Source organism: Rattus rattus, chromosome 6 (assembly GCF_011064425.1).
Source record: "Rattus rattus isolate New Zealand chromosome 6, Rrattus_CSIRO_v1, whole genome shotgun sequence".
Lineage (NCBI taxonomy): Eukaryota > Metazoa > Chordata > Mammalia > Rodentia > Muridae > Rattus > Rattus rattus.
The window spans coordinates 81,778,202-81,798,975 of record NC_046159.1 but is presented as its reverse complement, the minus strand read 5'-3'; the positions used below and the strand labels follow the sequence as shown (position 1 = coordinate 81,798,975).

Sequence of the window (20,774 nt, the reverse complement as noted above, 5' to 3'; positions counted from 1 at the left end):
ATTATTTTGATGTGCTCTTGGATTCGGTTTACAGAATTTTATTTAGTATTTTAGTGTTGATATTCATAAGGGAAATCGGTCTGAGGTTCTCTTTTTGGTGGGTCTTTGCGTGGTTTAGGTATAAGAGTAATTGTGGCTTCATAGAAGGAATTCGGTAGTGCTCCATCTGTTTCAATTTTGTGGAATAGTTTGGATAGTATATGAGGTCTTCTATGAAGGTCTGATAGAATTGTGCACTAAACCCCTCTGGACCTGGGCTCTTTTTGGTTGGGAGACCTTTAATGACTGCTTCTATTTCCTTAGGAGTTATGGGGTTGTTTAACTGGTTTATTTGTTCCTGATTTAACTTAGGTTCCTGGTATCTGCCTAGGAAATTGTCCATTTCATGCAGATTTTCAAGTTTTGTTGAACATAGGCTTTTGTAGTAGGATCTGATGATTTTTTTAATTTCCTCTGAATTTGTAGTTATGTCTCCCTTTTCATTTCTGATTTTGCTAATTTGGACACACTCTCTGTGTCCTCTCGTTAGTCTGGCTAAGGGTTTATCTATCTTGTTGGTTTTCTCAAAGAACCAACTTTTATTTCTATGATTCTTTGCATAGTCCTTTTTGTTTCTACTTGGTTGATTTCAGCTCTGAGTTTGATTGTTTCCTGCCTTCTACTCCTCCTGGGTGTATTTGCTTCTTTTTTTCTAGAGATTTTAGGTGTGATGTCTAGCTGCTGATATATGCTCTCTCCTGTTTCTTTCTGCAGGCACTCAGAGGTATGAGTTTTCGTCTTAGCACAGCTTTCATTGTGTCCCATAAGTTTGGGTATGTTGTACCTTCATTTTCATTAAATTCTAAGAAGTCTTTAATTTCTTTCTTTATTTCTTCCTTGACGAGGTTATCATTGAGTAGAGCATTGTTCAATTTCCATGTATATGTGGGCGTTCTTCTCTTATTGTTGTTGAAGACAAGCTTTAGCCCGTAGTGGTCTGATAGGACGCATGGGATTATTTCTTTCTTTCTGTATCTATTGAGGCCTGTTTTGTAACCAATTATATGTTCAGTTTGGTAGAAAGTACCATGAGGTGGTGAGAAGGAGGCATATCCTTTTGTTTTAGGATAGAATGTTCTATAAATATCTGTTAAGTCCATTTGGTTCATAACTTCTGTTAGTCTATCTATGTCTCTGTTTAATTTCTGCTTCCATTATCTGTTCATTGATGAGAGTGGGATGTTGAAACATCCTACTATTATTGTGTGAGGTGCAATGTGTGTTTTGAGCTTTAGTAAAGTTTCTTTTACGTATGTAGGTGCCCTTGTATTTGGGGCATAGATATTTAGGATTGAGAGTTCATCTTGGTGGATTTTTCCTTTGATGAATATGAAGTGTCCTTCCTTATCTTTTTTGATGACTTTTAGTTGAAAATTGATTTTATTTGATATTAGAATGGCAACTCCAGCTTGCTTCTTCTGACCATTTGCTTGGAAAGTTGTTTTCTAGCCTTTCACTCTGAGGTACTATCTGTCTTTGTCTCTGCGGTGTGTTTTGTGTAGGCAGCAGAATGCAGGGTCCTCATTGCATATCCAGTTTATTAATCTATGTCTTTTTATTGGGGAGTTGAGTCCATTGATATTGAGAGATATTAAGGAATAGTGATTATTGCTTCCTGCTATATTCATATTTGGATGTGAGATTATGTTTGCGTGTTTTTCTTCTCTTTGTTTTGTTGCCAAGACGATTAGTTTCTTGCTTTTTCTAGGGTGTAGCTTGCCTCCTTATGTTGGGCTTTACCATTTATTATCCTTTGTAAGGCTGGATTTGTAGAATGATATTGTGTAAATTTAGTTTTGTCATGGAATATCTTGGTTTCTCCATCTATGTTAACTGAGAGTTTTGCTGGATACAGTAACCTGGGCTGGCATTTGTGTTCTCTTGGGGTCTGTATGACATCTGTCCAGAATCTTCTGGCTTTCATAGTCTCTGGTGAGAAGTCTGGTGTGATTCTGATAGGTCTGCCTTTATATGTTACTTGACCTTTTTCCCTTACTGCTTTTAATATTCTTTCTTTATTTTGTGCATTTGGTGTTTTGACTATTATGTGACAGGAGGTGTTTCTTTTCTGGTCCAATCTGTTTGGAGTTCTGTAGGCTTCTTGTATGTTTATGGGTATCTCTTTTTTTAGGTTAGGGAAGTTTTCTTCTATGATTTTGTTGAAGATATTTACTGGTCCTTTGAGCTGGGAGTCTTCACTCTCTTCTATACCTATTATCCTTAGGTTTGATCTTCTCATTGAGTCCTGGATTTCCTGTATGTTTTGGATCAGTAGCTTTTTCCGCTTTACATTATCTTTGACAGTTGAGTCAATGATTTCTATGGAGTCTTCTGCTTCTGAGATTTTCTCTTCTATGTCTTGTATTCTGTTGGTGATGCTTGTATCTATGGCTGCTTGTCTCTTCCTTTGGTTTTCTATATCCAGGGTTGTCTTCCTTTGTGCTTTCTTTATTGCTTCTATTTCCATTTTTAATTCCTTCACCTGTTTGATTGTATTTTCCTGGAATTCTTTCAGGTATTTTTGTATTTCCTCTCTAAGAGCTTCTACTTGTTTACTTGTGTTTTCCTGTATTTCTCTAAGGGAGTTCTTTATGTCTTTCTTAAAGTTCTCCATCATCATAATCAAATGTGATTTTAAATCTAGATCTTGCCTTTGTGGTGTGTTTGGATATTCAGTGTTTGCTTTCGTGGGAGAATTGGACTCTGGTTGTGCCATGGAGTCTTGGTTTCTGTTGCTTGGTTTCTTGCTCTTGCCTCTCGCCATCAGGTTGTCTTTGGTGTTACCTTGTTCTGCTATTTCTGACAGAGGCAGATGGTCCTATAGGCCTGTGTGTCAGGAGTGCTGTAGACCTGTTTACCTATTTTCTTTCAGTCAGTTATGGGAACAGAGTGTTCTGCTTTCAGGCATGTAGTTGTTCCTGTCTACTGGTCTTCAGCTGTTCCTGTGGGCGTGTGTCCTGAGTCCACCAGGCAGGTCACTTGGAGTGGAAAGGTTGGTCTTACCTGTGTTCCTGCGGCTGAAGTTGCTCCTGGGGGACTGCTTTTGAGTTCTCAGTGAGGGCGGCAACCAGGAGGGCCTGCGCTGCCTTTTACTGGGTCCTCCGAGCACCGGGGTCCCAGATGGCGTTAGGTGTTTTCCTTTGGAGTCAGAAATGTGGGCAGAATGTAGTCTCTTCTGGCTTCCCAGGTGTGTCTGTCCCTCTGAAGGTTTAGCTCTTCCTCCCACGGAGGGTGGGTGTAGGGAGCTGTTGATCAGGTCCCTTCTGTCCAGTTGGTTTCTGGACAACAGGGGATCTGCTGCTTGAGTGCCCCTATCTTCCGGTTCCAAGAGGCCCTATACAATTTCCTCTTGGGCCAGGGATGTGGGCAGGGGTGGGCAGTGTTTGTGGTCTCTCTCATTCTGCAGTCTCAGGAGTGCCCACCTGTCCAGGCGGTGAGCTCTCTCCCACAGGGTTTGGGAGTAGGGAGTTGTGGACCAGGATCAGAGATGTTTAGATGCCCTCAAATTATTTTTTAAGATTAGTCAATACCACTATGAAAATTTTTCTGATACTATATGACTTAAAGTGGAAATTTCAATTCCTAGAACTAGGTGGTGGCATGCGGGGGATGGCTCAATGGGTAGGATTGCATGTTCTGCAAACATAAAGATCTAAGTTTGAATGCACAACATCCATACAAAACCACAAAGAATAATGCACATGATAGTGACCCCCTTCTTGGGGGAGGTAGATATAACCGGCCCCTAAAAGTTTTCTTGCCAGCTTAACTGAGACAGTGAGCTTCCCATTCCTTGTTTCAAGGGAATAAGGCCGAGAGCCACAGAGGACACCCAATGTTCTATACACACATTCACACATACACAATCATCAATCAATCAATAACATTTGAACTTCTTTGATTTAGATTTGAGAGAAATGAGCAGGCCAATCTTGTTTGGAAATTCTCAATGTGGTAAAAATTAATCTGGTGAAAATATCAGTATCCAAGAATCCCAGAAGAGGGTCAGGGAGCACAAGCTTAGTAGATGTTGATATCTGGGTATATTTCCTGACCTGCTAAATCAAATAGAACTGAGGAAAAGTACTCAGCAACCCAGTGTTGAGGAACAATTTGATAACACAGGGGCAATATCAACGCTGCCTTATAATCACAGTAAACTGATTGTCAACAAAGAAATGACATAGACAAAATTATGTGTCCATTTATTGTTTTATTTTTCAAGAATTTGCTTGAATAATATCAGAATTCAAATATAGCTCAAGAAACATATTGTAAAACAACTTCCCAGATTATAGATACAGTAAATATAATTTGTCTTTAACCACGTCATGGTAATGCAGTGTTGCACTAAGACTCATTTACATAAGCTTTTATCATCAGTAAGTGTCTGAGCTTTGCTTCCAAAGCAAAGCAAGTTCATCTCAGTTTTCAACTCTTATATGGCTCTCCATGTCCTGAAAAAAAATCTGTCTACAGTTACACAACTCTGTCTTATTTTTATCTTTTGAGTCGTTTTCAATTTTACTCTATTTTAAATATTGCTACATGAACAGAGCTCTCTGTGAATAAGACCTAAAAAGTAAGATTGTTGGGGCACAGTCCGTCTTTCAAAAGAATTTGATAAATGTTACGGAGCTTCACTTCAGAAATCAATTTACATTCTCTAAAATAACTTATAAAAGGTTCTGAATTTTGTACTATCTACACAGCAGAACATATGTGTATATTTCACAATAGAAGGCCTTAACAAGCAATGACATCTACATTTTTTACAATTAGGGTCACACGTTTTACATTTGTGTGCACAGTGGTTTAGAGGCTGGTGCAGTAGTTTTAAAAGCATTACATTCCAGAGCATTTGGAGGGAAAAAATAAAAATATTAATCATAAAATCTAACAAGGATAAATGGATACTGTCTTAATCATATATTCAATATCTGTGAAGAGATACCATGACCAAGGAAATTTTTGTAAGAGAAAACATTTACTTGGGGTTTGCCCATAGTTTCAGAAGTTTAGTCTATTATGGTGGAGAGCAGGATGCCAGGCAGGAAGGCCCTGGAGCAGTAGCTGATAGCTATATTCTGATCCATAGGCAGAGAGAGAGAGAGAGAGAGAGAGAGAGAGAGAGAGAGAGAGAGAGAGAGAGAGAGAGAGAGAATTGAAATCTGGTATAGACTTTTGAAAACTCAAAGCCCATCTCCAGTAACACACTTTCTCCAACAAGGCCACACCCCCTAGTTCTTCCAATCCTCTCAAATAGTTCTACTCCCTGGTAACTAAACATTGAAACATATAAGCCTATGGGGGACATTCTCATTCAAACCACTAAAATTACTGAATGCATAAATCAGATGTGAAGAGTCTAATACAATTGCCAGTCACAGCTGTTTCCTTGTGGTTGTTCCTACATAGGAAATTGAGACTCACAAAATACTTTTCCCTCCTTTTCTTTTCTCTTTTCTTCTCATGTCTTCTTTTCTTCTTCTTATTTCCTTCTTTGTTTTTGCTATAAGTACATCTACTTTTGCTGAAATTTATGTACAGACTATGAGCTTTGACAAATAGTCATCTGACCTCCACCACCATCAGATAGTGAGGCACCCATCACACTTTGCTTCCTGATCATGTGATAAATACCATGACTGAAATCATCTTAGTGAGGAAGCTGTTTTTTGTTTGTTTTTTTTTTTCATCTTATACTTCCAAGTAACACTCTATCACCAAGGGAAATTAGGGCAGGAACTCAAGATAGGAGCCTAGAAACAGGAACTGAAACATGAAGAAATGCTGCTTATATTCCAATAGTTGCTAAGTGTGTTTCTTTTATTACTCAGGACCAACTGCCCAAGGATGGCACTGCCCACCCTGGGTTAAGGCCTCCCATGGCAATCATTAAGCAATAAAACACTCCAAAGTCACGCCCCTGACAACTGTGGTGGGGGTATTTTCTCTTTCTAAGATTCTAGTTTGCATAGAGTTGACATAAATTAAGTTTATCTTATGTTGTAATTATTACTATAAAACTTGGAGCAGGGTTTCTACCCACCTTTAGCTATTTATGTTCCCAAATGAAAGCACACACACAGCCTTTATATTTTTAAATATGCCATAGGTAGGACAATAGCTGGACAACTGCCTACCCTCCATGATGTTATAATCTGCCTTCAGAACAATAACATGAATTATCACTTATTTTGTTTTATTATTCCATCTAGGATGCTATTAGCTTCAATTGGCCAGCCTGCATAGCCACATTCTCTTGGCCTATATTCTATGGAGGCTCAAGCTTTCCCTCCTGTAACTTTTTCTTCCTTCTTTTTCTTTTCTTCCCTCCTTGTGATCTCCTCCTCTAATCCTGTGAAAAATCTCCTCCTCACCTATGTCTCTTCTCCCAGCTATTGGCTGTTGGCATCTTTATTCACCAATCAGAATTAGCTTTGGGGCAGGGTCCCATGGGCTACTGCAGACTCCAGGTTTTGGGAACCCTCACTTAGCATTACAGTAGACAGTAAAAGACAAAACCTCAACAATCTTATACCTTAGTTAAAAAAAATATTCTAAGTCATGTCAGTGCCTAGAATAGTTCTATACATTTATGTTAGTGAGCCCAATATGTGTAAGTAGGATAAATTTGAATACTGAATACAAATGTACATTTTGACACTTCCATGACTTGCAGGAGGGGAATGTGAAATACTTCTAGAGCAATGGAAGAATAAGTCTTATGTAAGAAATGGGGAAAGAATTTTGACACTGAAACCAAGATGAAATATAAATAAAAGTCGTCCTGTAAGAGCAGTCACCTAGTGGCAAAGTTATACAGAGAATGGCAGGCTGCTTTCCCCAGTGTGCTGTGAAGCTGTCCAGAGGCAACAGGGCATGACCCCCTCACTAATCCCCTTGAAACTTCATTGTGCCATGAGCAGGGATCGTAGTCACTAGCCCTTTGCAATGTTATTGTTTAAATCAGTGGTTATCTACCTTCCTAATGCCACAACCCCTTAATATAGTTCTCATGTTGGGGTGACCCCCTAACCATAAAATTTTTTCATTGCCACTTCATACCTGTAATTTTACTACTGATTATGAATCATAATATAAATATCTGATTGCAGAATATCTGATATGAGACCTCTAAGAAAGGGTTCTTTGACCTCAAAGGTGTCATGTCCCATATGTTGAAAACTGCTAGTTTAAATGAAGAAACATAAAGTCAGATTCTGATGATGAAACAGAATAAAGTACACAATCTATTTCATATGTAATAAATACAAATAAAAATAATGTAGAACACAGAGTGCGAGTTCAGTCATAAAACTCCTTTTGAATAAGTTCTGATTGAGTGCTGAGAAAGACTAAGTAGATGAAGTGTGCATTCAAGTCAGTGCCTATCTTCATGCACCTCATACATGGAGCAGGCAGTTACAGTCACAAATGCCAACTGTTCATAAAGGGAAGGTACTCTGAAATGGAAAGACCTCTATAATGGGTTCAAAAATAGCCCAGACCTTTATGAAATATAGTAATAGGATGAAGAGGAGACTGCAAGTCATATTCCTGAAATGGAGTCATGATGTATTCAAGATCAGAGTGCAGATACCAGAACAAAGTGAGATTTCCAAACTATCTGAAGACAGCAGAAAATTAATTTTAGTCATGTTCCACATAGGGAAATTAGCATTGAAAGACTAGCCATGCTACTTGCACAAGATGGCAGAATGTTGAGTCAGTAAAACCATTCAACTAAGTGTAATGATCTCAATCACACCCATATGATCTTTGTGAAACTGTAAAGACAGGATTTGGATAAGGAACTAACCACCAATTCGAACTTTCATTAACTTGTTCATTCATCCTTCAAAGTTTTGCCATTTTGCATATGTCTTCCACTGTGGGAATGCACAGTGATGTGTTGAAGGAGTAAACTGTAAGCCCTGATGTCATAAAGTGTGACATTCTGTTGGAAGTAAAGACACATGAACGATTACAATCAAGTGTGATAAGTTCAATGGGAGACCTCATACGGCATCAGACAATAATTGAGAGAGTGAAGGTAGCTGTAGCATCAGAGATGAAGAGAGGTAAAAAAAAATCGTTTTATTGAAGTTCATCTTTTTACGTTACTTCCAAAACAAATTGCATATTGAAAACCTAACCATTTTTAAAGTACTGTGGAAATAAAGGAGAACAGTATGAGTCATAGGATGTATAAAAGTTGAGTTGTAGCAACCTATGTGTAATTCCAACTGATGCACTGTCATAAACCATGCTTGACTGACTGTGAGACCATATACCTGAAATGGAGTCATGCTGTATTTCAGTGCTGATTGGATGATACACACACAACAGAAATCTGGAACTGATATCTAAGTTGGGATGGGTTGCTGACACATTCACCCAAAATAAAACAAGGCAGTTTCTATAGACAGGAAAGACAAGTCAGTATTACTCGTAAACACATGTTTAAATGAATTAATGTAAACTTTTAAAACCCTTCAATAACATCAGACTGCAGATGACCTGTTATGACAAAATTTGAGACAGATATAAAACCTGTGAACATATTTTTCAATGGAAGAAATGTGAAATCTCTTTATAAGTAGTAACTAACAATTAACACTGAAGTCTCTACAACCAAGACTGAACTGGCATTATGTGTTCAGTACTAGGTATCACGGACATTGCATGTTAAAATGTGGGTTACTCTGTCTACAACTTGAAAGTCAGAAATACCTTAAGTAGCAAGTGAGGCAAATAATGCAACCTAAAAGAGAAAGTGTGGAACAGTTATAGAAGCCAGGAAGCATCCTGGTAGATGAACAGGAGGCACAGGGCAGAAGTGCTAGTGGGCAACTGTATGCTTACAAGAAGTTTGGACTACTGCAGGAATAGGATAAAGTTCAGTTCCTCAACAAGACAGAAATGGACCTTTCTTGCACATTAGTGACTCCACAGAACAGTTGGGATGCAGGATAGACAACATGCTCTGCAATGCTAAGAGATGAGAGCAAAGTGAGCGTCCATAACAGAAAGTAATGGGACAGGGGAAGGAGAGCTGAGTGTGCACAGTAGACATTGAGTAAGCACAAGTCTTGTCTTTGAAGAAGGAATTGGAATAAGTAGAAAAGGAAAGAAAGCCGTCATTTCACAGAGCCTGGATTTTTTCTCCCTGGAATAGGTTTGATGTCTTCACAGACCTAGTCTATAAGTGAGATTGATTGACTTCCTCATCTGGGAAAGTAAGAATTGTAGAGCTGATCAAGCCACAGAAATAATTCGTTATCCTGCAACTCTATTGTGTAATTGATCATTGCTAGTGAAGTTCATTAATGGAGCAGTGTTCCAGGAGTTGATCATGGTGCTAGGTCAGAGAATGGAAAGACCAATAGAAATAGTTCTTTGCAGACAAGAATTCACATTTCAACAAGCAACGAAATCTTGCTGGTTGTTTTTAAGCTAGCAAGTAGTAGACTAAGTTCTAGAATAAGAGCTAACTTCAAAGGGAAAGCTAGAAAGCCTGATTCAAGGGGTGAAAGTGTTCAAGAAATGCAGGCCACTTTAACACATTTCTTCAAATATATTGCATGTAATATACATAAATATATAAAATCTATTACCTAAGTTACTCAAATATTTTCCTAGATGAAAGAAGTATTTTATAGAGAATATGTAAAGAAAATTCAAATCATTTTAGAGTTTTCAAGGAAAATACTAATATATTCTCTTTAAAAAGCATTAGTACAGTCATGAAGTTTGATCATGTTTTGAATGAATGGCTAATACACATTTAAAAACAGAGAACACAGAGATATATAAAATAATTATTAAACAAAATAAATTCGTTTTAAATTACATATATGTTGTTTTATATATATATGTGTATACATATACATATATATATATATATATACACACACACACACACACACACACACATATAGTCACAAGGGATGTAATTCAGTAAATAAAGTATCTGACATACAAGTATGAGGTCTTTAGTTCAGATCCCCAGTACCCATGAAAATAGCCAGGCATAGACTGTGTTTGTAACCCCAGAATTGGTCGGAGGTGGGAAGATTGTGGGACTTATTGGCCAACCAAAGTAGCCAAGTAAATAAAATACAGGTTTAATGGAAGGCCATGTCAAAAACTCAGGTGGAGAGTGATTAAAAAGACACCCACACCAACCTCTGATCTCCACATGCACACATATGCACCTAATAACACGGCTGAACACACACTCAGAAAAAGTGTTTTATGCACACACACACAATGAAGGTTTGTTCAACTGTAAAATAATAATAACAGTAATAAAAACAATAATAATGCACATGTTAGATAATTAAAGGGAACTAGATGTCATCAAGATGAGTGAAATAAGCCAGGCTCAAACAAAAATCGTTTCCTTCACGTATGGAGTCCAGCCATTTCATATGATAACAAAGCAGGCTATACAGGATTCACAGTTCAAGTGATCTACAATCACGTGTTGAAATGAGTGAATGTTAACTTTACATCACTGCCACAAGGTGGTGCCATAACAGTAATGTGACCAGTCAAGGGAGGACTCTTCCAGCTTATTTCTGACAAATTCTCATAATTTTATGCTGTTTGTACTGCCATTGTTACTTGGAGTTTTAGCAAAATTAAGTATTTCTTGTGCTCTATGCAAACTGTAACCTCAGAAAGAGTTTTGTGTGTGATCATCAGAGGCTCTCGCGAGCTACAAATACAAGTCACTAAGTTTGTGTGTCCGTTTTGTTTGAATTTGTCACTCGTTAAAACTGTAATTTTCAAAATAAGGTTCTATTTTTAGGTGATGAAGTATGAGAGATTTTTTGGTTTGCTTTGGTTTTAGTGTTAAATAGGCAGAGTTGGAAGAATGGCTCAGAGGACTACAACACTTAGGACTCCCACAAAGAACACTGGTTCTGCCCCCAGTACCCATACTAAGCAGCTGAAAACTGCCTATAAACCTCCTTCCCTGAGACCCAAATCCCTCCTGGGGTGAAGAGGAATCCGCCACATACACATCCACTCAAATGTGCACACAAACATCTAAATGTTTTAGATAATAACAAATCCTTAAGAAAATAAAAAGGGATCTTTCTTCTCTAATGATTTAAAACCTTATCCTTTTTTTAGTTCAGATATACTTAGTTCTGTATTTCGATAGTTATATCTGTTTCAAAGTTAAACAAAAGTTTAATACACTCACATACAGTTGATCACAAAATTATCCTTGCATCACGCAATGGGATCAAATACGGGGGTTTTGCATGAAGTCCCATTCCCTCCTTGATAAGTGGCAGAGATAAGAGATCTGCGCTATGTCCCAGGCCCACACTGGTGAGTGGCTTCAGTCTAAGGACTCATTTTCCTTCTTTCAAATTCAGCGTTTTATCTACCCTTCTCACAACTTGGGTTTGAGACAACAATCGATTATCCTTTTTGCTGTGATTCCTTTTCAGCAGCACAGGAATATTCCAGTTGCAGCAGCTTCCCTTGCCAGAATGGTGGCACTTGCATCAGCGGGAGATCCAGCTTCATCTGCGCTTGCCGGCACCCGTTCATGGGTGACACTTGCACCGTGAAGATTGTGGAAGAAAATGCCTTAGCACCAGGTACAGACATCACCTTCTTATGCTTCTCTGTGTCACGCATGAACACATGCTGGAACTACTGTGAAAGATCATTTGTGCCTTCTTAGCTTGTTTTCCATGTTTTCTTCACTTCGGTCAATTGGTGTTGTTACACATTTGCTTTGAGAGCATAGCACTCCTGACCTGAGGCTGCTGAACAGGAAAGGCTACTGGAGGGCAGCTGACACCTGAGTCTGATGCTCACATCCCACCTGGAAAGCAGAGAATTAACTCCCATAAGTTGTCCTATGGGACGCGTGCGGCACACACACACACACACACACACACACACACACACACACACGCACACCATTCATACAATAATAGCAAGTTTTAATGTAGCACTCCATCATCCAAAATATATTATCTTTAGTGGCCACAGAATATTTCAAATCAGATCTTACCGATTTCCTGTTGCTAAGAGTTCATTTTAGTCCATTTTAAATCTTTCCTAAGTGTGTGTGGCATTAATTACATAGAAACTTACTTCTGCCGGTTTCTCCTTCATGAGCCTGGCTTAATTTCCCTTCGGTCTCAGCCTCTAGAAATTATCATGGAAACTTGTCTCTCTATCCTGGAGGTTTTAGTTCCTTCAGGGCATCCGGTGCATCCCATAATAATTGTTCAGTACTTTGAATTTCTTTATCTCTAGGGAGTGCAATTCAGCATGCAAATCAACTTGCAGGCATTTATACAACAGAGTTGCCAGATGTCACAATAGATCCTGATCTAAACGGAGAAACTGAGGCTCCTGGAGACTGGGTGTTTCTACATTTACCTACAGCAGAGGCAGGCACCCAGACACATGAGCATTGTTCAGTTTGATAGAGAACTTTATGTTTCTGTTAAGTCTGTATGACTGAGATAAAATGAGAACTATAGGAAGTAAAACAAGATAAAACCCTGAAAAATAACTCATGTCATGTTTTTCCTTGAACAGATTTTTCCAAAGGATCTTACAGATACGCTCCAATGGTGGCGTTTTTCGTATCTCACACTCACGGAATGACGGCACCTGGTCCTATCCTGTTCAATGATCTAAGCGTCAATTATGGGGCTTCATATAACCCGAGAACTGGCAAGTTCAGAATTCCATACCTTGGAGTATATATATTCAAATACACTATTGAGTCATTCAGTGCTCATATCTCGGGGTTTTTTGTGGTGGATGGAGTAGACAAGCTTAGATTTGAGTCTGAAAATAGTGACAATGAGATACACTGTGACAGAGTTTTGACTGGGGATGCCTTATTTGAATTAAATTATGGACAGGAAGTGTGGTTGCGACTTGTAAAAGGAACGATTCCAATCAAATATCCCCCAGTGACCACATTCAGTGGTTACTTGTTATACCGCACCTAAGTTTATGTGAGAGGTAGACAGTAACGTCTACCCCAGCGCTCTCTGCCCTTTTATTTATCCTTGCATGCACAGCAGCTCTACTGTGGTATTTCTACACTAAATGAGATTTGTCATTAAAGAGCCTGAATGATTATTTCACAAAATGATTTGGATGTCCTGTGCAGAAAGGGGTTCTTTCTCCTAAGGGGACACAGAGGCATAGAAAATAAGTGAAAATACTCCCCCACACATGCGTCTGTCACCCCAGACGTGCCTACCTGTGCTCATTCCCTGTGACTCTTTCCAGTGTAAAATGAAATGTCACAGCAGATTTCACAAAGCAACTCAAATTTTGTTATATCCTATACTTATAACCATAGAAAAGAATTTCCTAAAATAACAAACTCAAATAAATTATTCAAAGAAATAAAATCTCATGTTTTAACTTTTAACTTTCCTTTCCTGTTGAATTGATCAGTTTTATGAACTAAAATTTGCATCTGTGTTCAAAAGTAAGGACAGTGAATTATAAATATAAAGTATGTTTAAATGCTGTCTTTGCAAAATTGGAAAATGGAGCCCTAACCGATGCCTATTTAGACATTTACACCTAATTTTATGTGCACTACTTCTCTGCCTCTGTTAAATAACATCTGCATGAAGACAAGTACAATGCTTTTTTATTCATATTATTCTATTATACTGCTGTGGAGAAATTCAGGTGTCCTTTTGTGGATTCTTAGTCTTAATAATAAAGGGATTTAAAGATGGACTCTGAGAGAAGCTCAAGTGTCATTTCTTTAAAGTTTGAGCAAAAAGTAACAACTAAACAGTTGGGCAGCTGCTAAGAAGAGAAAGACAGAGAAGAATGAAAAGAAACCATCTCCTCTCTCTGCCTCTGTCTTTCTTCTCTGTCTCTGTCTGTCTCTCTGTCTGTCTCTGTCTGTCTCTGTCTCTCTCTCTGTCTCTCTCTCTCTCAATCTCTCTCTCTCTTTCCCCCTTTCTGTGTGTGTGTGTGTGTGTGTAGTGTACAGATCTATACATTTATGTTTTTACACATGTGTAAGCATGCTTGTGGATGCCCTAGGTTGGTATTGGGATTCAACCTTGATCACTTTTCCACCTTATTCTTTGAGGCCGAGCTTCTCAAGCAAACCAACAGCTCTAGGATATGACCAGGCCGGCCAGCGTGCTCTGGGGGCTCCTCTGTTACTAGAATTATAAACAAGACAGTCACACCCAACCAGCATCCTGTGGGTTTTGAGAAGCCAACTCTGATCCTCACTCTTGCCCATTAAACTCTTAACTATTAGGCCATCTCCCCAGTCCTCCATGCTTTCTTGAACTAGGGTTCAAGAAAAACAGGATGTTTAGCAATGAAGGTACAGAAGCAGATGTGCAGGTATAAACTTTTTGTAACCAAATTATATTGTGTTCAACCTCTCCTCTAGCCCACCACTCAGTAATAGTTCTTTGGGGGCTAGCTTGATCTTCTTTGGCAGTAGTGCAGTCCCGTAACAAACAACAGATATGACTCAACATCTGTAGACCTGTCCTCTAGGCCAGCAGACAGTACACATGAACTGGCAGCTACAGTCCAGTGCTTTTGGCAGGCAGACAACAGGCACAAACCTGCAGCTGTAGTTCAATCCTGAAGAAACAGCCAGGCTCACCAACCTGCCTGAGGTGAGGCCATGGAAACCGGAAGCTGCTGCAGGAACCTCACATGCAGTTCTTGGGAGAGTTTCTCTCAATGGCAGTGTTACCAGAAGTTGAGTTCAACAACCCTAAGGAGAACAAATCAGTATATATATGTTGTAAATGAAAAATAGTGAAACAGAGCAAACCAAATACCGTAGGTTATATTTATACTCCGTCATCCCAGGTCCTTTCCCACGTTTGCTAAATCAAAGCATCCTTTTATCTGTGTCTGCTTCAGGAAAAGTCATTCACATGTCTGCTCCAGCAAAACATCCTTTCACCAGTGTGCCCCCAGCCAAACATCGTGTGACATAACTGACTTTCCAGAGAAAGTAGAAGTCTCCACTTCCTAGACACATAATGGAAAAGTAGAGGTCTTCAGCGGGAGTGGCAAAGCCCAAAGTGAAAGTGAGGCGTCCCCAGGATTTTAACCAATATTCAAGAAAGAGAAAGTCAGTGTTTAGGATACAAGTAAAAGAGGCACTGCTCCTCACCATCAACTACAGGAAAACTTCCGTGAGAGGTTTAGGAGAATCTCCAGGGAGACCAAACCAGGATTCTCAACTTTAGCACTGAAATTTTCAGAAGGAAAGTTAGCACCATTGGGAATTGTATTAAAGATCTTTTAGTACAGGTTTAATGAAGAGGGTTAGGAGAAGAGGGTGCCTCTGCAGAAAGTAAGATGGGCAGAGGAAAAACCTGAGTGTGTGACATCCATCATGGGTGTGTGCTTTCCAAGAGAATATGCATCTGTGAGACTTTGGTGGAACTTGTGGGCATGATCTCAGGACTGGGGGGTCCTTATCACAGTGATCAGCATCTGGCAAGATTACAGTTAATAAAGGAAGAGTCCACCCCACAGGGATGGAAAGGAAGTGTAAAATTACTGGAAAGAAGGTCAATTTCTTTTGAGAGTCTCACCCAATGTCTGGGGAAAGGAATGAACACTGCATTTGGGAAGGAGCTTTGAGGAAATCTAAGTGCACTATCGCATTAAGGAGACAATTATTCCACCAATCTTCTTTGTGTGTCTTCTCTGAATCACTTTCCCGTGGAATTTCCTAACAAGGTGATTCACAGACAATGTGGAATAATTCTTAAAGAAGGAGACAATAGATGTAATGTTCTAATCTTTGTGGCAGAGCAAAACATCCTGTCTCTACCTAGGGCCAAAGGTGGAACTCAGATTTCATTTTTTTTTTACCATAAAGATGTAGCTTTCTCTTAATAGATCTCAACAAAGCCCAGACACCAACCACCCTTCTACATGATACATTAATCCTAAGGAGAGGTGGTTGGGATATTTTTCTTCTAAGTGTTACTAGGGAAGTGGGAGATGGGAACCACAGCAGACTATGAGGATGAAACTCATCCTCATAGACTTCAAGGCTACTAATCCTTTTCTGGCTACCTGAAAGTAAGACATGGAGATCCACTCCTGTTCCTAAACAGGTAAGTACTAATCTATATGATGGAATAGACTCTGAGATGCTTGATTCCAAAGAATATGCATACACAGGAGGTCTCACTGACTTCAGAAACACGTCAGGTAGGAAGGTGTCATGTCAGTAGCAATGAAGCTAACAATGGTTATTTTTAGAATAACATTTTGAGAATGATATTCTATTCATATTTGAAAAAGAATTTCTGAATATATTCTTATGAGTAAAAATAATGAGAACATTTTTTATACTGCCATCATTTCTCATGAATTAATTTTGATGGTCACTGTATCTCCATTAACTATCTATTAACCTATTAAATACATGTTATCTCTTGCCTTCCTCATTCTGCCCATGAGAAATAGAGGCACATTGAAGCTGAGAGTTTTTTTCAGTATAGCAAAGATGAATGTCTGGACAGAGGATAAACTTTGTACTTTAAATTTCAGTAAGTACTAGCCGGTTGACCTTTAAATATTTCTACCAACCGCAGTCCATTGATATATAAAACGGACCCACATACCCTCATCAAAGCTTACAACTTTTCAAACGAAAACAGTAGTTTCATTTAATAGATGGTAGGTTGTTTCTCTGCCAGTGAAATGAGCCAGTTCAAGCAAGATTAAATATATCAATGGGAGGTTTATTGGAAAGCTATTCTTGGGGCAAGTTCACTAGCCCCAAGGACTGAGAGAAGGGGAATCATCATAGGGAAAGGCAGGAGAAGGGGGAAGGAAAAAAGAGAAAGGGCACCGCATACAAAGAGAGTGAAGAGAAGGAGAGGGAGAGTGGGAGGGAGAGGGAAGGGGAGGAGGAAGGAGACTGAGGTGGTTCTGGATTATATAGGGCGGAGCCTCTGGGGGAAAAAAGCCCACCCTGGGCTGGAAAGTTGGGAGCAGGGTATGCCATAGGGACTGGGGGATGCTTGCTGGGAGAACATGGAGGTCTGGTCAGCTTTGATACGTAAAATATGCACTTCACTCCCTTGTCCCAGGATCTAAAACCAAATGTCACAGCATTTTGTTGATTATAAGTCAATAAGGGATGCTGTAATTGTCTATGGCTACTTCCTGCTGACATTGGGGTGCCATTTTTGGGGGGTTGTGGGCAAAAAACTGGAAATTTGGGAAGAACTGGTTGTTCCACTGCTGTCCACAATCTTTGGGCCATCTGGCGGCTTAGAAATTGCAGGCCCAGTAGAATCCTCTGTGACTGTAGACAGGAGCACCTGTGGGTAGCAGTTTTGGAGTTTTCTGCACACAAGTTCTGAGGGATCACCTGGATTTTAGGGGCAGAAGATAAAGTTAAGGGGCTTAGGGGGAAAAACTTTTTCTTGATTGTACATTTGAAACTTTTAGGCCCAGGGATCTTGGGAGTTGGAGGAGCAGTGGGAGTGGGACGTTCAGAACCAAGGAAATAAAGCCCACTCTCAGAATTAGGTAGGTGGGGAGAGAAACAGGCTGTTTGTTATCTTGAGATAATAATTATCTTGAGTCAATTTTAACCAATGAGAGGTGGATTTGAGTTGATTCCTTGAAGCTTATATCTTTTTAAGTTTACAAAAAGATTAAACCCTTTATAACTTTTATTTATCAACTTCAAAACACCTTCCCAGACCCTTAAACACCTTCCCAGAAGCCTTCATATCCTTAGACCTCATGTAAACTTTTCCTATCCAATTATTGACCGTGAGATACAGGTAGTTGATCACTGGGTTCAAACCCCTCAGAGACCTGAGAAGGATGTATTGTAATCTAAATAGCCTATGTGTCAATTAAAATGACAGACATACCCATTACACAGTCTCCCCACTAGGTTTCTGTGATGGTGATGGCTTCATTGGGGACATTGGTCCCAGGGCAGAATCAATCTTTGGCTGTCCAGCCCAGAAAATTTGAGAGGTCTTCCTGTAGAGGAGAAACTTGGGAGGCTGACCTTGCTTTGTCTTAAGCAACACCAGGCATGTCTGGTGCGCACTTTATCCACAGCTCAGGCTGGGCCTCAGCAGCTGATGAGGCAGTACAGCAGTATTTTTCAGTGACAATTGTACCATAGTCCAGGTGGACTCTTTTCTTGTTGAATCTGTATCTTCTTAGAGATCTTGGGGGTGTCACTGTCAGGCTTCGGGAGTCTCCATCATTTTAAGCATCTTAAGTTTAAGATTTTAAATGCCATGTTCAGCAGGTTTCAGGACCAGTACCCACTAAGCATATCTGGGTTAGACAATCTGCCTTTTCCCATGACAAGTCCCCTGACCTCAATTCCTCAATCTCAAGTCAGTGAACTTGCTGGGAGTAGCTTTCCAATAAAACCCGGCTGATTTCACTGGCTGAGAAATAACCTATCGAGAAACACTTGAAATTTTTCATATGTATCAAAAATTAAAAACATACATCAATACCAGGAATACACATGAATGTTTATATAGCACTTTTATTGGTGGTAGCTCAAAACAATATGTCACTCATGTGTCAAAAAGAGAAGTAGAAAACTATGCATTCATATAGTGGACAAATACCAATTAATGCAAGGACATTATGGCACCTATCCATGATGAAAAAAATGATGTAGAAAACTGCAAACTATCACCAATTCTGCAAGTGGGATTTGTGCACATGGAGGCCCAGGCACACTCAGAGCAGATGGAGGTTATAGGGAAGAGTGTAGGCTAGAGGCTGGACCCAGAAGGCTTCAAGGACCTCTCTCTGACTGCCTATCAATCAGTGGTTTTTATGACCGTTCAGAAGGCAAATTTTTTCTGTAGTCCCTGACTAAAATATTTACCATAGTGCAAATAGAGAGTAAATATACTTTTTCTGTCTACTGGGACTGTCTGTATCTGTGCCAGTAGTGCGATCTTCTGGATTGCAAAGTAAGGACCCAGTTGAGCCATGAGTTTTCTAATTAAATAACTGACATGTATCATTAGCTGGGTTTGAGGTATTTGAAATTTTAATGGTTAACACTAATCTTTGTAGACCTATGTGTGGAATATAAAGTAAGATAACAATGTCACCTAGAGCTAAGAGGTAATACAGCAACCCTAAGTTGTTTGAACTTGCTTGCTTGGGTTTGGAAAGTTGACAAATATTATTTAAGCAACTTTCTGCCATGGTAAAAGTATTCAAACAGTAGAAGAACCCAGCACAAGGTGGAGGGGAGACCTCTTTTGAAGGGATTTTGGGGATCCTGCTTAAAGTTTAATAATAAAGACTCGGAGATATCTACATAGATATCTGTTGGTCTTTTGCCTGGGGCAGTCTGTCAGCTGGCCTCTAACTTAATCTGACTTCTCTGCCTCTGTATCTCTCCATGTGGTTAGCATTGCCTCTCCCCAGCTCAGTCCTATCTTCTTTGTCCCTTTGCCTAAGTCTCTCTCTCCCTGACAGCCACAGCACTGGCTGCCACCAGGTCTTCATTATGCAAAAGGCTACATTCCTTACTCAACTAGTTGGTTTTGGGGTTCACCTTCAGGACAGCAGCTTGCCTTACTTTCAAATGCAGGTGACAAATTGACATTTACATTCCCTGATAGCTCATGCTACTGGCTCCAGTTAATAATTCAAAACACAAGCACACACTTTCACACACTATGAGGGTTGAGTTCTTCTAAGGAGACAGTGGGCTTCTTCCTTCTCCAGCCATGTAGATTCACTCACAGAGAACTCCTCATGCCATTCTGCTCAGCAAGCTCCAGAGAATTTTCCAGATTCTGACTTCTGACACCATTATTTCATCTGTGCTTAATAGATAATATGATGGAGATTAAAAACCATCTATAACAATCTAAAAACAAATACCATGTGAGTCAGTACAAACGTGTATTGAGTTGGTACTCCCAGAGTCGGGAAACTGTTCACCCCAGTCCACTTCCCTCATGTTCCAGAAGAACAAAAGTTAATCTTCTTAAGGACTCCTCTTTCTGTTGTGTCTTTGACCAAATTTATAGTCCAGGGAGTTGAGATTTCATAATCAAAAGCCCTTTTTAGGACTGTAAAGATGGCCTTTCACTAAAGAGCACCTTTTGCTCTTGCAGGGGATCTGGTTCAGTTCCTAAAAGCCACACAATTACCCATATAATCCCTTTCCTAGGTGATCTGGTGTCCTCTTCTGAGGGGTCCTGAATGCACTCTGACACACACACACACAGACACACACACACACACACACACACACACACACACACACATACTTAATTAGTTAATCAAACAAATAAGTGTTTATAACAACCATATGTGCCTAAATATACTTTTTCTCCCACCAATCCAAAGGAGAAACATCTCATTTCCAAAGAATGAGCTTCTTTTATTTGGACATTAACAAATGATTCAAAAATGGCATGCAGACTTTTTTTTTGGTTGGCTATTTAATTTTCTTGGTATTGTGTTGATTATTTTTTCAAAAAATACTAGTCCAGAGAATTCTAATTTGTAATTGTAAATATTCAGTTAAATTATACAAATATATATTTATGTCTTATATACCTCATTTATAAAAATGTCCTTTTATTATACATACATATTAAAATGTATATTTCCTATCATTTATATAACAAATTATCACTCATTTATTATCAATTATTATGAAACTAGTTAAATTATAT

The 20,774-nt window shown here is 39.2% G+C and overlaps 1 protein-coding gene across 2 annotated transcripts in view; it reads left to right on the top strand.

Moving 5' to 3' along the window:
* Mmrn1 (multimerin 1) overlaps window positions 1-13,118 on the top strand; it is a 47,748-nt gene extending 34,630 nt beyond the window's left edge. Inside the window, exons 7-8 of one of the 2 annotated variants that reach the window (XM_032905132.1) lie at window positions 11,520-11,669; window positions 12,628-13,118. In XM_032905132.1, coding sequence (XP_032761023.1) covers window positions 11,520-11,669; window positions 12,628-13,049 — 572 coding nt within the window. In that variant the 3' untranslated portion in view covers window positions 13,050-13,118. Of the gene's footprint in view, window positions 1-11,516; window positions 11,670-12,627 lie in introns of both variants that reach the window. The other variant, XM_032905131.1, reaches the window with a different exon arrangement.
* The last annotated feature ends 7,656 nt before the right edge of the window (window positions 13,119-20,774 follow it).